Source organism: Psittacula echo (genome assembly GCF_963264785.1).
Source record: "Psittacula echo genome assembly, chromosome: 6".
Classification (NCBI taxonomy): domain Eukaryota; kingdom Metazoa; phylum Chordata; class Aves; order Psittaciformes; family Psittacidae; genus Psittacula; species Psittacula echo.
The window spans coordinates 7,838,473-7,855,848 of record NC_137743.1 but is presented as its reverse complement, the minus strand read 5'-3'; the positions used below and the strand labels follow the sequence as shown (position 1 = coordinate 7,855,848).

At 42.3% G+C, this 17,376-nt stretch overlaps 1 protein-coding gene across 1 annotated transcript; it reads left to right on the top strand.

The window, feature by feature from the left end:
• Nucleotides 1–678: 678 nt before the first annotated feature.
• On the top strand, nucleotides 679–3,997 carry KCNK18 (potassium two pore domain channel subfamily K member 18; the record flags this gene model as incomplete). Its single annotated transcript, XM_080621124.1, has 2 exons — nucleotides 679–820; nucleotides 3,186–3,997. The coding sequence occupies 2 exons, from the start codon at nucleotides 679–681 to the stop codon at nucleotides 3,995–3,997; spliced, it is 954 nt and encodes a 317-aa protein (XP_080477250.1).
• Nucleotides 3,998–17,376: the final 13,379 nt, after the last annotated feature.

The window sequence follows — 17,376 nt, the reverse complement described above, 5'->3', positions numbered from 1 at the left end:
TTCTTCAGCTGTGATTTTTGTCTGCAAGCTTCCCTGGTCCCTGTGTTCCTGCCTGAAAGCACTTTTTCTGTGGTGCCTGTGTTCTCCCTTTTGTTCAAGTTCCTGAAAGAGCAGCTGAGATTCCCAAAGCATTTCTCTCTGATTGCTGGGACTGAATCCTCTGCCTCAGAAAGTCCCTTCCAGCTCCCTCTTCATAGCTCTGGGCTTCCCTACCAGCCCTATGGTGATGGGATGGAGAGGGTAGATGAGATGAGAAGGGTTAGAAGTCCTCCCATATCTGTGTTGGGATCCATACACACGCTCAGGCTTTCACTCAGGTAGCTGTGTCTTTAAGTTAAAAGAATACAGATCCTTTGGGGAGACCAAAATGAAACAGGACATTCAGGTTGAGAGCTGAATAGTCAATCTTCCTGCCTGCTTCTTTACGCTTATTTTTGTGTCATATTTTGACTTCATTGGGGCATAGTTTGGTTATTTTTTCTTGTTGCTTTATTCACTGAAGCCACATGATTTTTTCCTGGAGGGAAAGGGGAGAGTGAGGTGAATATTTTTATCTCCTAAAAGAGTACAAGCAAAGTGTCAGATGGTGAAAACCTCACTGGAATAACAGGCTGGCTGCTTCCTCCGTGGTGGTGTGCAAACACTCATCATCTCTGCTGTTTTACTGTAACAGATAACATGACAGAAAATGAGGAGATATTTAAGGAAGAAATCCATACACTGCTCAACACGGCTGAACGAGACTGGTTTGTCAACCCAAAAGACAAATGGACTTTCTTTGGGTCTCTCTTTTTCTGCTGCACAGTATTCACAACTGTGGGTAAGTTCAGAGTTAAAGCAACCCCCAGCAGAATCAATTGATACTGCTGCTTTGTCTAATGTATTTCTTCCAGAGAATTAGAACAAACAACCAAACCTAAACCCCAAATCCCCTTCAATGTTCTTCCTGAGTAGTGATGATAAGTCTGCCACAGGCTCTGCAAAAACCGACGGCAGAGATGTAGCTGAGTCACAGAAGCAAGTTGGAATTTAGTAAGTAGTGATGATACACACTAATTAGCTGCATCACTACATGCATACTATAACATGTACTTATATATGACAGGTACCCAAAACTAGTATATTAAAGTAAAAAGAAAGCTCAATTTTTCTGTCAAACGTTATCCTTCCCATTATTGTGTGTTATGGCGAGTAATGTTCTCCTCACTGGAAGAGGTAATTCATTATGCATATATTGTCTTTCAATTGCTTCCCTGTTATTTATGTCTAACCCTGCTTCGTAAATCTATGGCTCTCTAATTAACCATGTTATAGTTGTTCACACTGCTTTGTGTTAACAGCACATGCCAATGTTTAGGTCACACTTCTGAAATCTTTCATTCTGACTTTATACTTCAAAGGAGGACCTAGATCAAGTATTTGTTGCCAATAGATGGCTATTTCCATTGCAGTGGGTTTGTTATTTGCAGTATTAGGAACTGATAAATCACTTCAGGTTGGAGTCAATTTAGCTACTTTTAATCATCTAGGAGGACTGAGGCATCTAGTCGGAAGATCAGTGATTTGAGCTGTCTCTCCCCACTGCCCTAGGAGCTTGCTTACTGGCTCAGCTAGCCAAGATTTCTGGATAGCTGAATTTAAACTCAAGATAAGTTTTGACCCTTGTAATTCCACTTCACTTTTTTAATGCTTAGAAATTGAGAAAAGGCAAAATCACTCTGTACAATAACTACCATAATTAATCTTCCACAATTGCTTCAGCAGTAAGGATTAGCAGCCAATGGGGAAGAGAATGACAGATTAAATAGTTTTTCAGTGCCTTACAGCAAAGGAGGGACCAAGTGCAGATTCAGACCAAAGGCTATGGCATCCTTTAGTGAAAACAAATATGAGTGGGTGAAGAAAATGAAGGAAAACATGCCTCAGCATATGAGCTAATAAACTTACAGGCTAAGCAACTGGCCTGGAAAATCATCTAGAAAAGAACAATGTTTTTGGAGGGAAAGAAGAAATTATTTATGTCATTTTGGAGGATGAGAAGAAAAATGGTTTTTAAAATTAAATACAATTAATATAATGCTGATGTTTTCTCCCACTGTAATGGAAAAGCACTAACTTACAATTGAAGTCTCATATCCAATATGTTAGAGGAAGGAAATATAAATACCCAAATTGAATTTCCCAAAACTTTTAGGGAAAGGGCACATCTTCTACCATTTTAAGTATCAGAAAGGCCATGCATCTGGTAGCACTTCCCTATTTGTTGTAGTGATATTTGTAAGCTTTAGTGCTTGAGAATAAACATTCATTTCCTCATGTGAGAAACATGTGCTTCCTCACTTGATGTTTTGTTTTTCTTAGTGTTTAAGAGACTCTGAAAACTATGAAGTGCATACAAACACAGTGTTAATACAACATATGCCATTAGAGCTAGATCTGATGAATAAGGGACAATTTCAAATGCTGTTATTAGCTTACCGTTCATCACAAGTAGTTTTGGTGGAGAAATGAAGTATGAAGTATATGTTTCATTGTCCTAGTCTGGTCCATAGTGCTGTTCCACTTTCAGAATTCAATCATCTAGATCTGAATCTCCTCAAAGCTGAGGGAGTTTCATCCCTAGAGATCATTCAGTCATACTGTGAGGCCCTGCAGGCTGGCCAGGAAATGATCCCTCAGCTCCACATGCACAGTCCATTAGCTTTCCCCAGCATCAGCCCTCAGCTTGACTTCCCTGCAGAGGGACCCATGGGCTCAAGACCTCTCTTGATGTCTTGCCTTTTGGATCCTTCTTGACCCAGCTTCCCAGGTCAGGAAATCTTCCCAATGACAGTCTCCAGCAGGACAGAGGCTGCATGCCAGCCTTGGGCTGGACCAAACCTTTTGCTTCCCCTCCCTAAATGGCCTCTTGTTGTCAGGAGGTTAAGTCAAGTCAAACAGCAGATAATGTAGGAAGAGTTCATTCAACAAAACTGACAAACTCCAAACTTCCAAGTGTTTGAAGAAGAAGGACACCCGGATTCTGAGACTCAGATATTTTAATAGCTTCAAAGCAAAGCAAAAGAACAGTATTCTCTGTGCTAAAAATTGATTTTTAAAATGAACAGCAATAAAAAGCTCAGAGGATGTGAATACCTAATAAATCACAATGTTATGTCTCCCTTCTCTTCCTCTTTTTGTTCAAGGTTATGGCAATACCTATCCTGTGACACGGACTGGAAAATATCTCTGTATGTTGTATGCTTTATTTGGCATCCCTCTGATGTTCTTGGTCCTGACAGACATGGGAGACATCCTTGCGACTGTCTTATCCAAGTGTTACAATGAATTCAGAAAACTCCAGTCAAAACTTCTAGCCTCTAAACTCTGTTCTGGATGCACATGCAACAAAGGGGATGAACTGAAATCCAGAGCGCAGTCCAAAATAGTCATCAATGAGCCCTTGAGTATCATGGAAGTGCTGAAAAGTCAACCAGGTGTTAAAAGGAAGCCAGTCAAATGCCGCAATGCTGAGATTTTTGAAATGTTAATTGCCAGAGAGAATGAACGCACAGGCCCAGTGAGAAATAAGAGCATTGAGAGGTGGAGTTCATGTCCTGAACTAGCCAGGGGAAAGACAATGTCCAGAGTCATGGAGAATTTTGACAAAATTGGGAAGCAGTTAGAAAAATTAGATGTGCCCATCGTATTAATGGTGTTAGTTATCTTTGTGTACATCTCTTGCGCGGCTGCTATTCTTCCAAACTGGGAAACCAGGTTGGATTTTCAGGAAGCCTTTTATTTCTGCTTTATCACCTTGACAACTATTGGATTCGGAGATACACAACTGGAACATCCCAAGTTTTTCTTGTTTTTTTCCCTCTATATTATTATTGGCATGGAAATAGTCTTCATTGCTTTCAAGCTGGGCCAAGAGCGCTTAATTGGTTTGTATAAAAAGGTGATCTCATTTTGTGGGGAGAAAAAGATGCCATCAATGAAGATATATCCAAAATAAGTCATTTCTCCTTCACTTGTAAGCATTGGCCACTGCAATGAGATGAAATTTCCTTTGCATTTCTGCCTTGGGGTGGCAGGAGGTATATCTTATTCTGATTTCTTCTGAGAATCTAATGTAAAATGGCTGAATACCTCAGGACACACTTGGAGAAGGCATCTCCAGGAAGTACTTTCCAGCAGGGTCCCATTTTCTGAATAACGATGATGCATGATGAAGAAGCAGAAGGCTCTCCCTGCCAGTGCTCCCTAGCACCTTAGCAAAGCCTTTCTGTCCTCTCTCCCACCACAAGCCAGAATAGGATTTCTTTTTCAGCACTTGTCCAAGCAAGTCCCAGATCACAATCTCATCCTGCCACCTTGTCTGCAGGTAGGGACAGCTTGGTTGTGGCTGTCGGTACTGAACTGTGTCAGAATGCCACTGCAATGTGATTTATCAGCACAGAGAGTTGGGGAGAAGGACTTTGAACCCAGCTGCTCTTCTGTCATGACTACATGTATTGCAAACATTGCGCCTTTATGTACGTCAGAGGAATTTTAAAATTAAAAGAAAGACACCAAATTTACACATCTTCCTCTGTCTCCTGTCCAGAAATCGTTCAGAAAACTGTTCATCTCTTCATGGCTGAAACCACCTCTTTTCCATCATGGTTTATCATATCTGTGCTCATCCCAGAGGTGATATGTCCTGTGGTATCCAGCTATAGAAGTTCCGCCCTTGTGATGGTCAGGGGAAAGCATGGAACAAACTTCAAGGTGACTACAGCTGTGGAATGAACCCCAACTCTTTGCTGATGGTCTGGGAACACCGACCCCAGAAGTCCTCACTCCTAATCCGGGTTTTACTCTGCGCAGACTGCTTGACCTCTGGGAGTTCCTTGACCCATAGACAGAACAATCTACCTATTTCAATGGGATCCGGTGAGGATCCTGCAGTTACATACCTGTGGAGCGCATTAATGTGTGAATAATGCTGTATCTTCAAGATTTTGCTTATATTATTCATAATCTGGATCAAGCTATCAATGATAGATTTTTTTTCCCTGGCAAAACAAAAAACACTAAAACACTGTATGAAAGAAATCACTGACTTTAATTAACCTATTAACCTGTAAACTGTATACATGCTCACTGACTGTGAATGACATCTCTAGGTATTAAAGCATGTTTGATTATGATGGAATGTACATTATTCTCCATAGCAAATATGCCATTTGAAGCTGAGATTTTTAGAGTATTTACATGGCATCTTACATCTGTTATACTCCATGTACATGGTAATGTGTATTCAGTCTTTATCAATAATTAGTTATGATTAAGCACTGATGATATGCAAAATATATAGTGAATGATATTATATAGAGGAAGTGCTTTATAAGAATACCAATAAAGAATACAGCAGCTGGAAGGAACTCTGGTTAACTTTTTCATGTTTGCCATGACTTCGGCTTCACATACAAAGTCCCTCTGTTCAGCCTGCTGCCATATTACTTTATTTTATGTCTTTGGATTAAAATCAGTGTAGGACTTTGGACCCATGCCAGCGTTTTCAGAAATCAATGAAGACACTGATATGATTTAATGGGCTTTGGATCAGAGAACTGTACATCCTGCTTCTCAGGGTTTTTTCTTGTGATACACCTAACATAGCCAGCATTAGTTAGAATTGGCCTTTATAACATGACTAGTTTCTCTCATATCAATGAGATCTCATTTATGGAGAGGGATTACCTCTGAATTCATCCCCTATAGATTTTTCACTGACGTGATATCTTGATACCTTCCCATTTACTTTACAGACTTAGGGAATTTTGGCTGGACTTGCAATACGGATTCTGCACCAAATCATTCTAGTTATGGCCAAGGGATGGTGGTAAACAGCTTTCCTTCCTATAGAACCTGTCAGTTATGGGGGATTAAAATGTATTCAGAAGAAGAGAGAACAATTCATGTCATCATGACCCTCTATAAAATGACAGTGAACCTGCCTCTTGAATATAACGAGCAGCTCTGATCCTTCACTTCCCAAAGGATACGCACAATTGGAAAAAGTTTATAGGACAGGTAAAGGATGACCAAGACAGGGAACGGCTTCCATATGAGAGACATGGAGTAGCTCTCCAGTCTGGGAAGATGTGAGAGACTGAAGGAGAGATGCGTAGCATTACAAGGGCATGGAGGACAGAATGATGGAATAATTGCTAAACATCCTTCATTATGAGAGCTAAGGCTTTCATGTGGCAGGTTAGAGAAAAGAAACAGAAAGAAGAGAAAATGGTACTTCACACAACATGTAATTAAGCTGTAGATACTCCTTGGCATGGGAGGATGTGGTGATTAAAAGTTCACATTAAATCAATGGGAGATGGAGCAAAATCATGAAAGAAAAACTTGAAAAGCAATTAAACAACCATAACACTTCTGGCTCAATAATCACCGAGTCCCAAACTGGTAGATGAGAAGGAAGCAACTCTACAGACTTCTCTATCCTTGTGTTCTTTCTTTGCAACCTGTTGTCTCTCAGAGGCAGAATACTCGTCTGCATAGTATTCTTCTGACCTGATTTCACGGCCTGTAATGCATTGAAGCAGATTGTTATATAGCTAACAAAATATTCAGCAAACTTAATTTCTGCAGAGATATTCAGTTTCACATTGCATGCAAGGCAGACAAACCAGCACATTCTGATTCTGCAAAACAGATCACAAAAGAATGTGATTTGGGCAACACAACACAACAAGCCTGCAGCAAATAGAACACGGTCATTTGTCTTGTGTTGTGAACCTGAAGGAGGGTGGAGAGCTGGACACACACCAGTGTCAGGGATAAAAAGGTATCTGTATCTTCTACTCAGGTGCACTGAAACATTGACCCCACATAGACAGGAATATCCGGCTCTGATTTTCTTACTATCAAAGTTGGAAGTCAGTTTGCCAGATGACAGCACAGTATGCAGCAGCCTTGCTCTAACAGCGACAGCAGTGATGTGGTCTGTATAATAGGATCTGAATGCAGCTCAGTAGATACAGCAACAGACTTAATGAACATGAAACAAAGTAGTGAGCAGTGACTCATTTAGTGAGGCTCAGGCATAAATATTTATGAGTTGATTGCTCTTATCATGATCTAAATCCTAGAAGAATTCACAGTGTCTGCCCTCAGAAGTTTTTATTCAACAAAATTGACATGGAAATCAGCTTTGTTTGCATCAAAGACATATAAAATACTGCTTTTCATAAGTTTTTTTCCATCATGTGCTGCACAAGATGGTGGCTTAGCCATGAAGGGTGTCATGGAAGAGCTTTTCTATCAGGAAAGACGTGACTGATGGGGAAAGAGTTGCTTGATGTGTAACCCACAAAGGATATGAGTTATTACAGACCCAGCTGGAGAGCTTTACAGATCAAATGTGCTTGGCGCTGAAGGATGCTGGATCAATCACTCCTGATTGGGCCAAGATGGCAGCTGTCACGAGCGCTTAGAAGCAGAGAGGAGGGCATTCCTGGTGTGGGAATTACAGAAGGAGGGATGGAGGAATGAGCAGAAGGGGTGGAAAATAATCTTTGGGCAGAAAGGTTAGAGATGGAAAATGACAGCAACAGCAGAGGAAGGAGCCGCTTTCTGAATAGACAAAAGTATGGCGAAAAGATGCTTGAGACACTGAAAATATGGTGAGGGCTGGTGCCTGTGGCCTGGGGAAGGCTTGTGCAGCCAGCCCACGGTTGGAGAGCCCTTCTTAGATCAGCATGGTGGTTGTGGGTGGTGGGCTTCAGCACAGGTCCCACCATCAGTAACCACAGGGAGGACAGAAGAATCTGCAGGGAAGCCTCTTGAGAGATAAGAGAGTGGCAGAAAGAACATACAGACACTGGACTGAAAAGCCATTAATGAAACCACCAGAAATACCCTTCTTATTCCCTGCTTTGTCGTTCAATGAACAACAACCCATTCAGAAGCATCTTTTACATGAGCAGTATGTCTGAGGACTCAGGAAATTCCTAATGGGATGTAGGACTTGTCATCTGTATGCCAGTAGTTCAGATGCAGTCCAGATTTTAGTGGGCTCAACGTTAATAACATCTGATAGCACTTCGATGGCCTTTATGCTTTTTCAACTTGTTCCAGGTGCAGATGCACCCACATCACAAAAAGGCTCTCACATAATGAATGCTAATAGCACGCATGGTGGCAGACTCAGCAGAGGCAAAGGGTAAGACTCCAGCTGAGAGGAGTCCCTGCAGTCCCTTTTGCTTCCAGGTTCCCAGCATACCTTGTGATCTTCATTTCCAGACCACAGGGTGCATCAAATGTAGCATGTGTGGCTGTTGCATGCAATATGAGTAGTTTGTGATCCCAGAATGATGACTTTTATTATTTTCCTTGGATTTCACAAATGGAACATTTTTTTAATGTATTAGTCTTATTTATAATTATAAAGATATTATTATTATTATCTAAAAGCTGTACTCAGCTGATCTGCCAGGACATGTTATATTCTAATAACAATTTGAAGCATTTAGTTAGGCTACCTTTCCCTTTCTTCCTTACCTTACGCACCACATACATGGTAGAAAACACATTTCTCAAGCCATCCAAAATGACAGCCTGCCTTACACAGAGCAAGGGAGCTCAAGTTGCTCAGGATAAATTTCAACGAACTTTGTTAAAGTACATAGGCACAGATAGTGACAGAAATACTAGGAATTTGCTCCGTCACTCCCAGCAAGTAATAGCTGCGTGAAGACAACACACATATATAAGATCTTATATATGAGGCCAATATTCTTAGGATGGCAGCCTGAGGTCTAAGTGCAAACCGTCATGGACAAGGAAGTCCATAAATGCTTTACTTGTGCGTGCCAATAGCTAGTTGTCTGCACGTGGGACTCATTAGAGAGTTATAGGAAGTGCTTGAACAAATGTTGGCTTGTGTGCTCATGGGTTTGCATGTGAATGTGAGCTTTTTCGCCTTCCTTTTTCTTTGAATTAAAAATTTGGTCTCTTGGTAGATAAAATCTAGCTCGTTTTGAGGTTATTTCAGACTTTTTCAAGCTTATGAAGTTCTCAGTGTTTGAGCAAAGCCAGAATCCTCCTGACACTGAACTTGTATGTAAAACTGTATTTCTGTGCATTTTCAGGATTTACTGAAGTCTAAGGGAAATGGAAAGAAGTGGGCAAGAAGGGAAAGGAAAGCAAAGCAGGAAAAGAGCGACAGTGGAAAATGAATTGCTGTGTTAAGCATCTACTGATGAGAAATCAGGGTAATGATGCTGTCTAACAGTGTTGACGCATTACATTATCTGCTTCCACAAAGTCCTGTGTGAACAGGAAAGCTGAGAGAGAAGACACCACAAAATCAGCATATAAAATTGCCAATGTACTTGATGTGCTGCTGGAAGACAGTTATTGGATCTGCCGTGCGATGCCGACTGTCATCATGCTCTCTGATCAGTGCCCCATAGGGGAAAGCCACCCGCTTGCTGTCTTTTGTCACATATGACAGGAAGATTTGAGAAGCAGTCACAAGAGTTGAAGGCTGGGGCTTTGTGGGTATAACACTCACATTCTACAGTTTTCCCACATTATACTTCTCTTGTGACAAGTAATAGAAGTTGTTGTTGATAAAGGAATTTGGGAGTTCAGTTGGGAATTTGGGAATATGAGGAATTCAGCGTATGTATGTACACAGCCTTCTGCCCGCCAGATTGGTATTACAGCTGGTTTTAGGCTGTTTTTTGCTCACACAGCCATACAAAGTCTCAGGAGAGCATTGACTGCCCAGATTTCACTGATGCTTAATGGATAGTTTTCCAAATACACTTGCAAGCCAGAAGCACAGGGCTGCTGTCCTTCCTGGACAATAAAACTGGCTGATGCCTGGAAGAAACCAGAAGTTTTGAATACACCATAGCAGCATTTTCATCCAATGTTTTCAAAGCGAATCTGAATTTGTAGGAGGTTTTTTGGCTGAACTGCAAAATGTTGATGGTCAAAAGAGGGCTTTTGAAAAGGTTTTATCAATTTCATGTTTCAATGACTTCCTGACATGAGCCGTTTGTGTAAGAAGGTAGGGACCTAAAAGATAAAGCTCTTTGAGAACCCCCCCATGTTGTTCATTGTATCTCTAGCTTCTCACACAGAGACAGTGATGTATCATGTCACTCTGCTGACGAAAGAAGACTGGCTGTCTCCACGGTCAATTCCAAGTCTTTCCATGTTTCCCATGGAGAAGACCAAACTCTGCTATGATCTACTTCAGGCAAAGCAATATGTGGCATTCTTGCTAAAAGATGTTTCTTAAACAGTATTAATAGTCTTATCTTAACACAGCTTCGTAGTTACTGGGAAGAGAATAAGAAGAAATGAGGGATAATGAACTTGGGATTTAAGAGCAGGACGTGATTTGCAGTACTAAGAAGTCTGATGTACTGTCTGGATCTATAAAAAGTGCATGCTTTGGCTGACATTTGACAGCCAACAGCACTTCTTTTCTATCTGCTCTTCAAGAAAAGTTACACTGCCAAATGGTTTTTAGAGCAATTTGCTATGCTGATGAAACAAATATATTTTATACTCAGAGAGATTAAGGACTGACATGTGTATGTGTTTTTACTTTATATAGAATCCACTTCTAAATGCTAGCTAAGAAGCAGTGGGCTGAGTTCTGATCTTGAAATCCATGGCCAAGCTCATCGTGCCTTTAGCAAAATCAGGTTTGGAAACAAGTGACAGATAGAATATGTTTTGCCATCAATTCTTTTGATCCTGGTTTTAGAAGAGCTGTTTCATGCCTAAACTGCCATCTCATGGAAAGGTGTTTTCTACATACAAACTGGCTAAATTCCTGATGGTTGTTGCTTGTCTTTTTCTCCTGAAAGGGCTGGCTCTTTTCCTTCGCTGTCACCAGTGACCTGCAATCAAGACATGATCACAGACTGGAGACAAAAAATTCTCCATAAAAAACCTAAGTTCTTGTTGGTCAAAAACAGGCAAACATTAAGATGTGTTTTATACCTACGTTAAGCACTCTTGTGGTTGTTAATTATTTTTCTGTGGCCATGTTTTTTCATTGTTTTTGGGCACAGCTTCCCATCTCAGTTCCTGTTGCTGGCCCACTGATGTGTTCCCTGAGACACCAAGGCTCCCCCCATGATGAGCCAGAGGTCCATTTCTTCCTTGGCGAAGCATGGAGATTCCCTCTGTTGGCTTTGCTTTCCATTAAAAGAGAATAGGGAAACAGAAGCATTGGTATTAACAATGCTATAAACACAGCAACTAAGGAAGTAATTTAACTCAGTCTCCAGGAGATTTTAACATAGGTTTTAGGGATGCTGCTCAAATAAACACTTTGACCAACTTTTGAGCTTAAATGAAGTCCAGTGATTCTAAAATGAAGCATTTTAATTTTTTTTATTTACAAGCTTTTACTGATTGGAACAGGAAACCATGTTAGAAGTTGTTCTCAGTATTTCTACTGTTTGGGAAAAGATGTCATAAAAAACATTAGGAAGTCTGTTCCTGTAAAGTTCTCCAGCCTTCCGCTTCAGACCGGATTTGAAGTGGTTGGCTTTGGCAATGTTTTTTTGATCTAAACCCCTCACCTGCTTTTTAATCTGAATAGCATCACCAAGGAGCTTTACAGCCTTTCAGAGTAGCTTAATTATAAATAAGGAGGGCAAAAGATTTGGGCGCTGATTTCACTTTCAGCAGTTCCGGAGGAAAGCGGCTCTGTCAAAGCCACCAAAATCATTAAATTATAAACCCAGCATGGAATTAGGGTCAGACTCCTTGAATTCTGTTAATAATTATTATTGCTGGTGTTTCTTATTTTCATTACCACAGTCCCTTGAAGCATCTTAGATAAGGACCTTAAGCAACCATTCTTTATCTAAGAGTTTCTAGCTACATGCCTGCCGCAGCATGCATCTCTGTAACTAAAGCAGACCTTATCATTTCCTGCCTGTGCTGGCTAAGCAAGAAAGCAAAAATCTTTATGGCGAGTGTACAAATATGTGTCACTGGGTGATTGAGTAGATCTGTGAAGCAGCTGCGGTGTATTTCAAAAAGGAAGAAACCTAAGTGAAATAAGAGCTGTGAATGCAGAAGCCTCATGCAACACAATGGCATTTCATAGCAAGGGAAGCTTCTGCATTGCCTGGTTGTCCTGCTCCAGCTGTGTCACTTCACCCTACCAGCTGTGGTCCTGCTCATGGGCACTTGATCTGACCAATCAGTCAGTCAACGCCTCACCAATGCGTCTGGGTGTTTGCATTTTATGTGATTTCTCCATATAGCTCCTGGATGATTCCTCTGAACACTGGGAAAAGCACGAGTTTGTCAGTCTCTAGTTCTTAATTTAGCCTTCAGTGTGGTCTGGATGCTCTCATCCAAGGTGCTTGCAACTACGTGGGAAGCCGGAAGAGCAAGGTAATTCAACCAGCAAGAATTTGACAAGCACAGAGCATATAAAACACTTTTCCCCCTTCCAGAATGGAGAAACAGAAATGTGATAAAGTTGCAAACTTGCAAATCACTGAACACGTTTAATGAAACTGACTATAAGGCATGTATGTATTATATAGAAATGTTTATGGTCATATTATTATGGTCATAGATAGTATTCATGGTCATAGAATCATAGAATCATAGAATAGTTATGGTTGGAAAGGACCTTAAGATCATCCAGTTCCAACCCCCCTGCCATGGGCAGGGACACCTCACACTAAACCATGGCACCCAAGGCCTCATCCAACCTGGCCTTGAACACCGCCAGGGATGGAGAATTCACAACCTCCCTGGGCAACCCATTCCAGTGCCTCACCACCCTCTCAGTAAAGAATTTCTTCCTTAGATCCAATCTAAACTTCCCCTGTTTCAGTTTGAACCCATTACCCCTTGTCCTGTCACTACAGTCCCTAATGAAGAGCCCATCCCCAGCATCCTTGTAGGCCCCCTGCAGATACTGGAAGGCTGCTATGAGGTCTCCACGCAGCCTTCTCTTCTCCAGGCTGAACAGCCCCAACTTTCTCAGCCTGTCTTCATACAGGAGGTGCTCCAGTCCCCTGATCATCCTCGTGGCCCTCCTCTGGACTTGTTCCAACAGTTCCATGTCCTTTTTATGTTGAGGACACCAGAACTGCACACAATACTCCAAGTGAGGTCTCACGAGAGCAGAGTAGAGGGGCAGGATCACCTCCTTCGACCTGCTGGTCACGCTCCTCTTGATGCAGCCCAGGATACGGTTGCTTTCTGGGCTGCGAGCGCACACTGCAGCCGGCTCATGTTCATTTCTTCATCGACCAACACCCCCAAGTCCTTCTCTGCAGGGCTGCTCTGAATCTCTTCTCTGCCCAACCTGTAGCTGTGCCTGGGATTGCTCCGACCCAGGTGTAGGACCTTGCACTTGGCATGGTTAAACTTCATCAGGTTGGCATCAGCCCACCTCACAAGCGTGTCGAGGTCCCTCTGGTCATATTATTGTTGTGGTCAAGAGGATATGATTTACAGTAAGAGAACCTGTTATTCCGAGTCCACGACTACCATTTGTTCACAGATGACAGTTGCCTTTGAACCAAGCTGGAACAGGCGCAGAAAAAAGATCACTCTGGAGAGCAACCACACTTGAATTCTTATTTGGTGAGAAGAGACTGAGGAAGACTGACAGATCCTCAAAGGAGAAGCAATGTTTCAATTCAGAGCCTGCCTGGCTCACTCTCTGGAACTTTAGTTGAAATTGAGCAGAAATATGCTAAGCTGGGAAACATCTTTGTAACAAGAAGCAACAGGATTTCAAGAAAAGGAAAGGAAAGCAAAGCAGATTATGATGTCTGAAAGAATTTGGCAACACACAAATGGCCTGATTAATTATAACTGTCAAATCTGGCAGGGAGTCAAACTCCTGGACCTAGGATGTCCCTTCCTTCACTGCTGGAGTCCTACATGGATGTCTGTAATTAGCAAAGCAAGAAGTATCCTTGGAGCCTGTTAGCACTATAGAGGTTCTCTAGGTACTTACAGTCTGGAGAATATGTCCCCTACTCCTTCCTGCAAGGTGAACATAGAGATAACCTCTCTGGACTAACTATTTTAATTTACGTTTTAGCTCCCAAAAACAGTGAGTGAAGGGAAGTTAAATTTGTATTGCAACTGGAAAGTGATATATACAAAATATTGTCCATGCGAGCCAAAGTTCTCTTAAAGTCCCAGAGCATTCTAAACTAAACAGGCTCATTACTACCTCCTACATGTATAAGATAAAGAGAAGCCAAAATGCCAACAGAAAAGCAAAGCAGAGAAAGCACGCTACCAAGGACCAACCCATGGCTATCAGTCCCTGCCCCAGTGATGGTATAGAGTGATGATCTCCAGCTCCCCATAGCTCTTCTTTGCCCAACCATGGATTACTGAGCTTGGCTGACCCACAGACTGATGTCAGCTTGGCCTCTAGTGCTCACAATCTCAGCAATTTCTGTATCTTCATATTAAACATAAGCTTCATATTAAACATAAATCCACTCTTGTGGAGTTGTGGTCACTATTATATTGGGGGTGTCTTCTAGTTATTTATCAGCACGCTGTCCTCATGGGTGCAAGAATTCCTGTCTCTCTTCCATAGAGTGGAAACTAGAGAGTGGAGAGATGAAATTATCTTGTTTAGGGTTTGAACCTCAACGTGGTGGGTGTTCATGCAGGCTTTTTCATTATGATGTCCTCCTCCTGAGAGGAGGAGCATATGGAGTATATGAATACTCCATAAAAGCATCTGCTTCTGGAGCTGGGGTCTTTGACACTCATCTTTATATACTCTGTGATTCCACCTGCTTCTGGACATGCAGAGTTTAACTGCTCTTCCCATGGCAATAAAAGCTGAGGTGTCATAATGTACTATTGAGCTATCGAAACATTTTAGCACTCTCAGATTCATTATTCTTCCAGCTGAGAGTTCATTAGAGTGCATACAGTCTGTTGTCTCTGCTAGGTGTAGGGCAATCTTCAGGGCAGTCAAAGTAAATACGTTATTGCAACTAGTAAGCACTTAAATTCCTAGAAAGGCTTTCCAAGTCATTGTGTACTTAATGCTCTGACATAACTCAAAGGCTATTCTGAGTGAAGGATATAATTCACAAGGAATTCAGTCCAGGTGGTTTAGCAGGTCATGTGCTTGGCTTGTAAAATAAATGGAGTCATAAATATGAATAAGTATCCTGAGTCCTTACCTAAAAGCACTGTGGTAGGAATGATTTTTCTGACTTCAGCTTTCCTTTTTGTTCTGGAGCCAGAAGCCCTTGGTGGAGTCAATCAGCTAGGCTTGTTGGGGTGCCAGAGACCCCAACACACTGACAGTATGCTTGTGTTTACTGGCAGCACTTCCAGTTTGATGTCTGGTTCTTTGAAACTCATCTACTTGTGGTCATCATCAAGATGCAAATCTCAGCTAATATATTTCCTCCTCTTCTCACCACCCAAGTTTTACATTTCTAATTGTCTTGAGGGACATACATTGTTTCGTAGCATGTGAAGCTCTACTTTCTATAGATAACATACTATACTGATGAATGAGTTATTTGTATTTGAGAAAGTCTATAGGCATCCATTAAATATAACCTAGAACTTCATAGCCAAGTGCCTCTCTCAATGCTTCCTTGATGCTTTCCATCCTCTGCCATGATTCAGATGGATCTCCGTGGTGAGAGGACAAGGTGCTACCTGCACAGCTCAGGTAAACTCCCAAACTCAGAATGACTGACACCAATTGGAAAACTCTTGTTTTCTTCAAAGGAAAAACAAATACCTTAAATGTGACCCTATCCCTGAATGATGCATCTCCTGACATTTTAGCTGTATGCTAAAATCCTGGGAGATGCCTCAGTGCATTTCAAAGACAATACAGTCATTCAAGCCAAGGGAACTATTGACTCAGTAGGGTCTGTGGAGCCAAGGTCTTTAATTGCCCTCTGCTCTGTAATTGTGTGTGCAGAAGATTCCTAGTGATTTCCAGCTGTGGGCACTCCCCTTGTGTGCCACATTAATAAGGAAAGTCATTCACTGGAAAATACTCCATATTTCATACAGAGTACAGAAATAATGCTCTATATTTCATAATATATTTCTTATATGGCCATCATATTTGAAAGATCATGGCAGTCAGATGAAGTTCCCGACGACTGGAAAAAGGGAAATATAACCCCCATTTTCAAGAAGGGGAAAATGGATGACCCAGGGAATCACAGACCAGTCAGTCTCACCTCTGTGACTGGCAAACTCTTGGAGCAGATTCTCCTGGAAGACATGCTAAGGCACATGAAAAACAAGGAGGTGCTTGGTGACAGCCAGCATGGCTTCACTAAGGGGAAATCCTGCCTGACCAATTTGGTGGCCTTCTATGATGGGGCTACGGAACTGATGGACAGGGGCAGAGCAGTTGATGTCAACTGCCTGGACTTGTGCAAAGCATTCGACACTGTCCACACGACATCCTTGTCTCTAAATTGGAGAGACATCAATTTGATGGGTGGACCACTCGGTGGATAAAGAACTGGCTGGATGGCCGCACGCAAAGAATTGTGGTCAATGGCTTGATGTCCGGCTGGAGACCGGTAACGAGTGGTGTCCCTCAGGGATCGGTGTTGGGACCGGTCTTGTTCAACATCTTTGTCGGTGACATGGACAGTGGGATTGAGTGCACCCTCAGCAAGTTTGTCAATGACACCAAGCTGTGTGGTTCGGTTGATACGCTGGAGGGAAGGGATGCCATCCAGAGGGACCTCGACACGCTTGTGAGGTGGGCTGATGCCAACCTTATGAAGTTTAACCATGCCAAGTGCAAGGTCCTACACCTGGGTCGGAGCAATCCCAGGCACAGCCATAGGTTGGGCAGAGAAGAAATTCAGAGCAGCCCTGCAGAGAAGGACTTGGGGGTGTTGGTCAATGAGAAAATGAGCATGAGCCGGCTTCAGTGTGCGCTCGCAGCCCAGAAAGCAACCGTATCCTGGGCTGCATCAAAAGGAGTGTGACCAGCAGGTCGAAGGAGGTGATCCTGCCCCTCTACTCTGCTCTCATGAGACCTCACTTGGAGTATTGTGTACAGTTCTGGTGTCCTCATCATAAAAAGGACATGGAACTGTTGGAACAAGTCCAGAGGAGGGCCACGAGGATGATCAGGGGACTGGAGCACCTCCTGTATGAAGACAGGCTGAGAAAGTTGGGGCTGTTCAGCCTGGAGAAGAGAAGGCTGGTGGAGACCTCAGAGCAGCCTTCCAGTATCTGAAGGGGGCTTACAAGGATGCTGGGGATGGAATCTTCACTAGGGACTGTAGTGACAGGACAAGGGGTAACGGGTTCAAACTGAAACAGGGGAAGTTTAGATTGGATCTAAGGAAG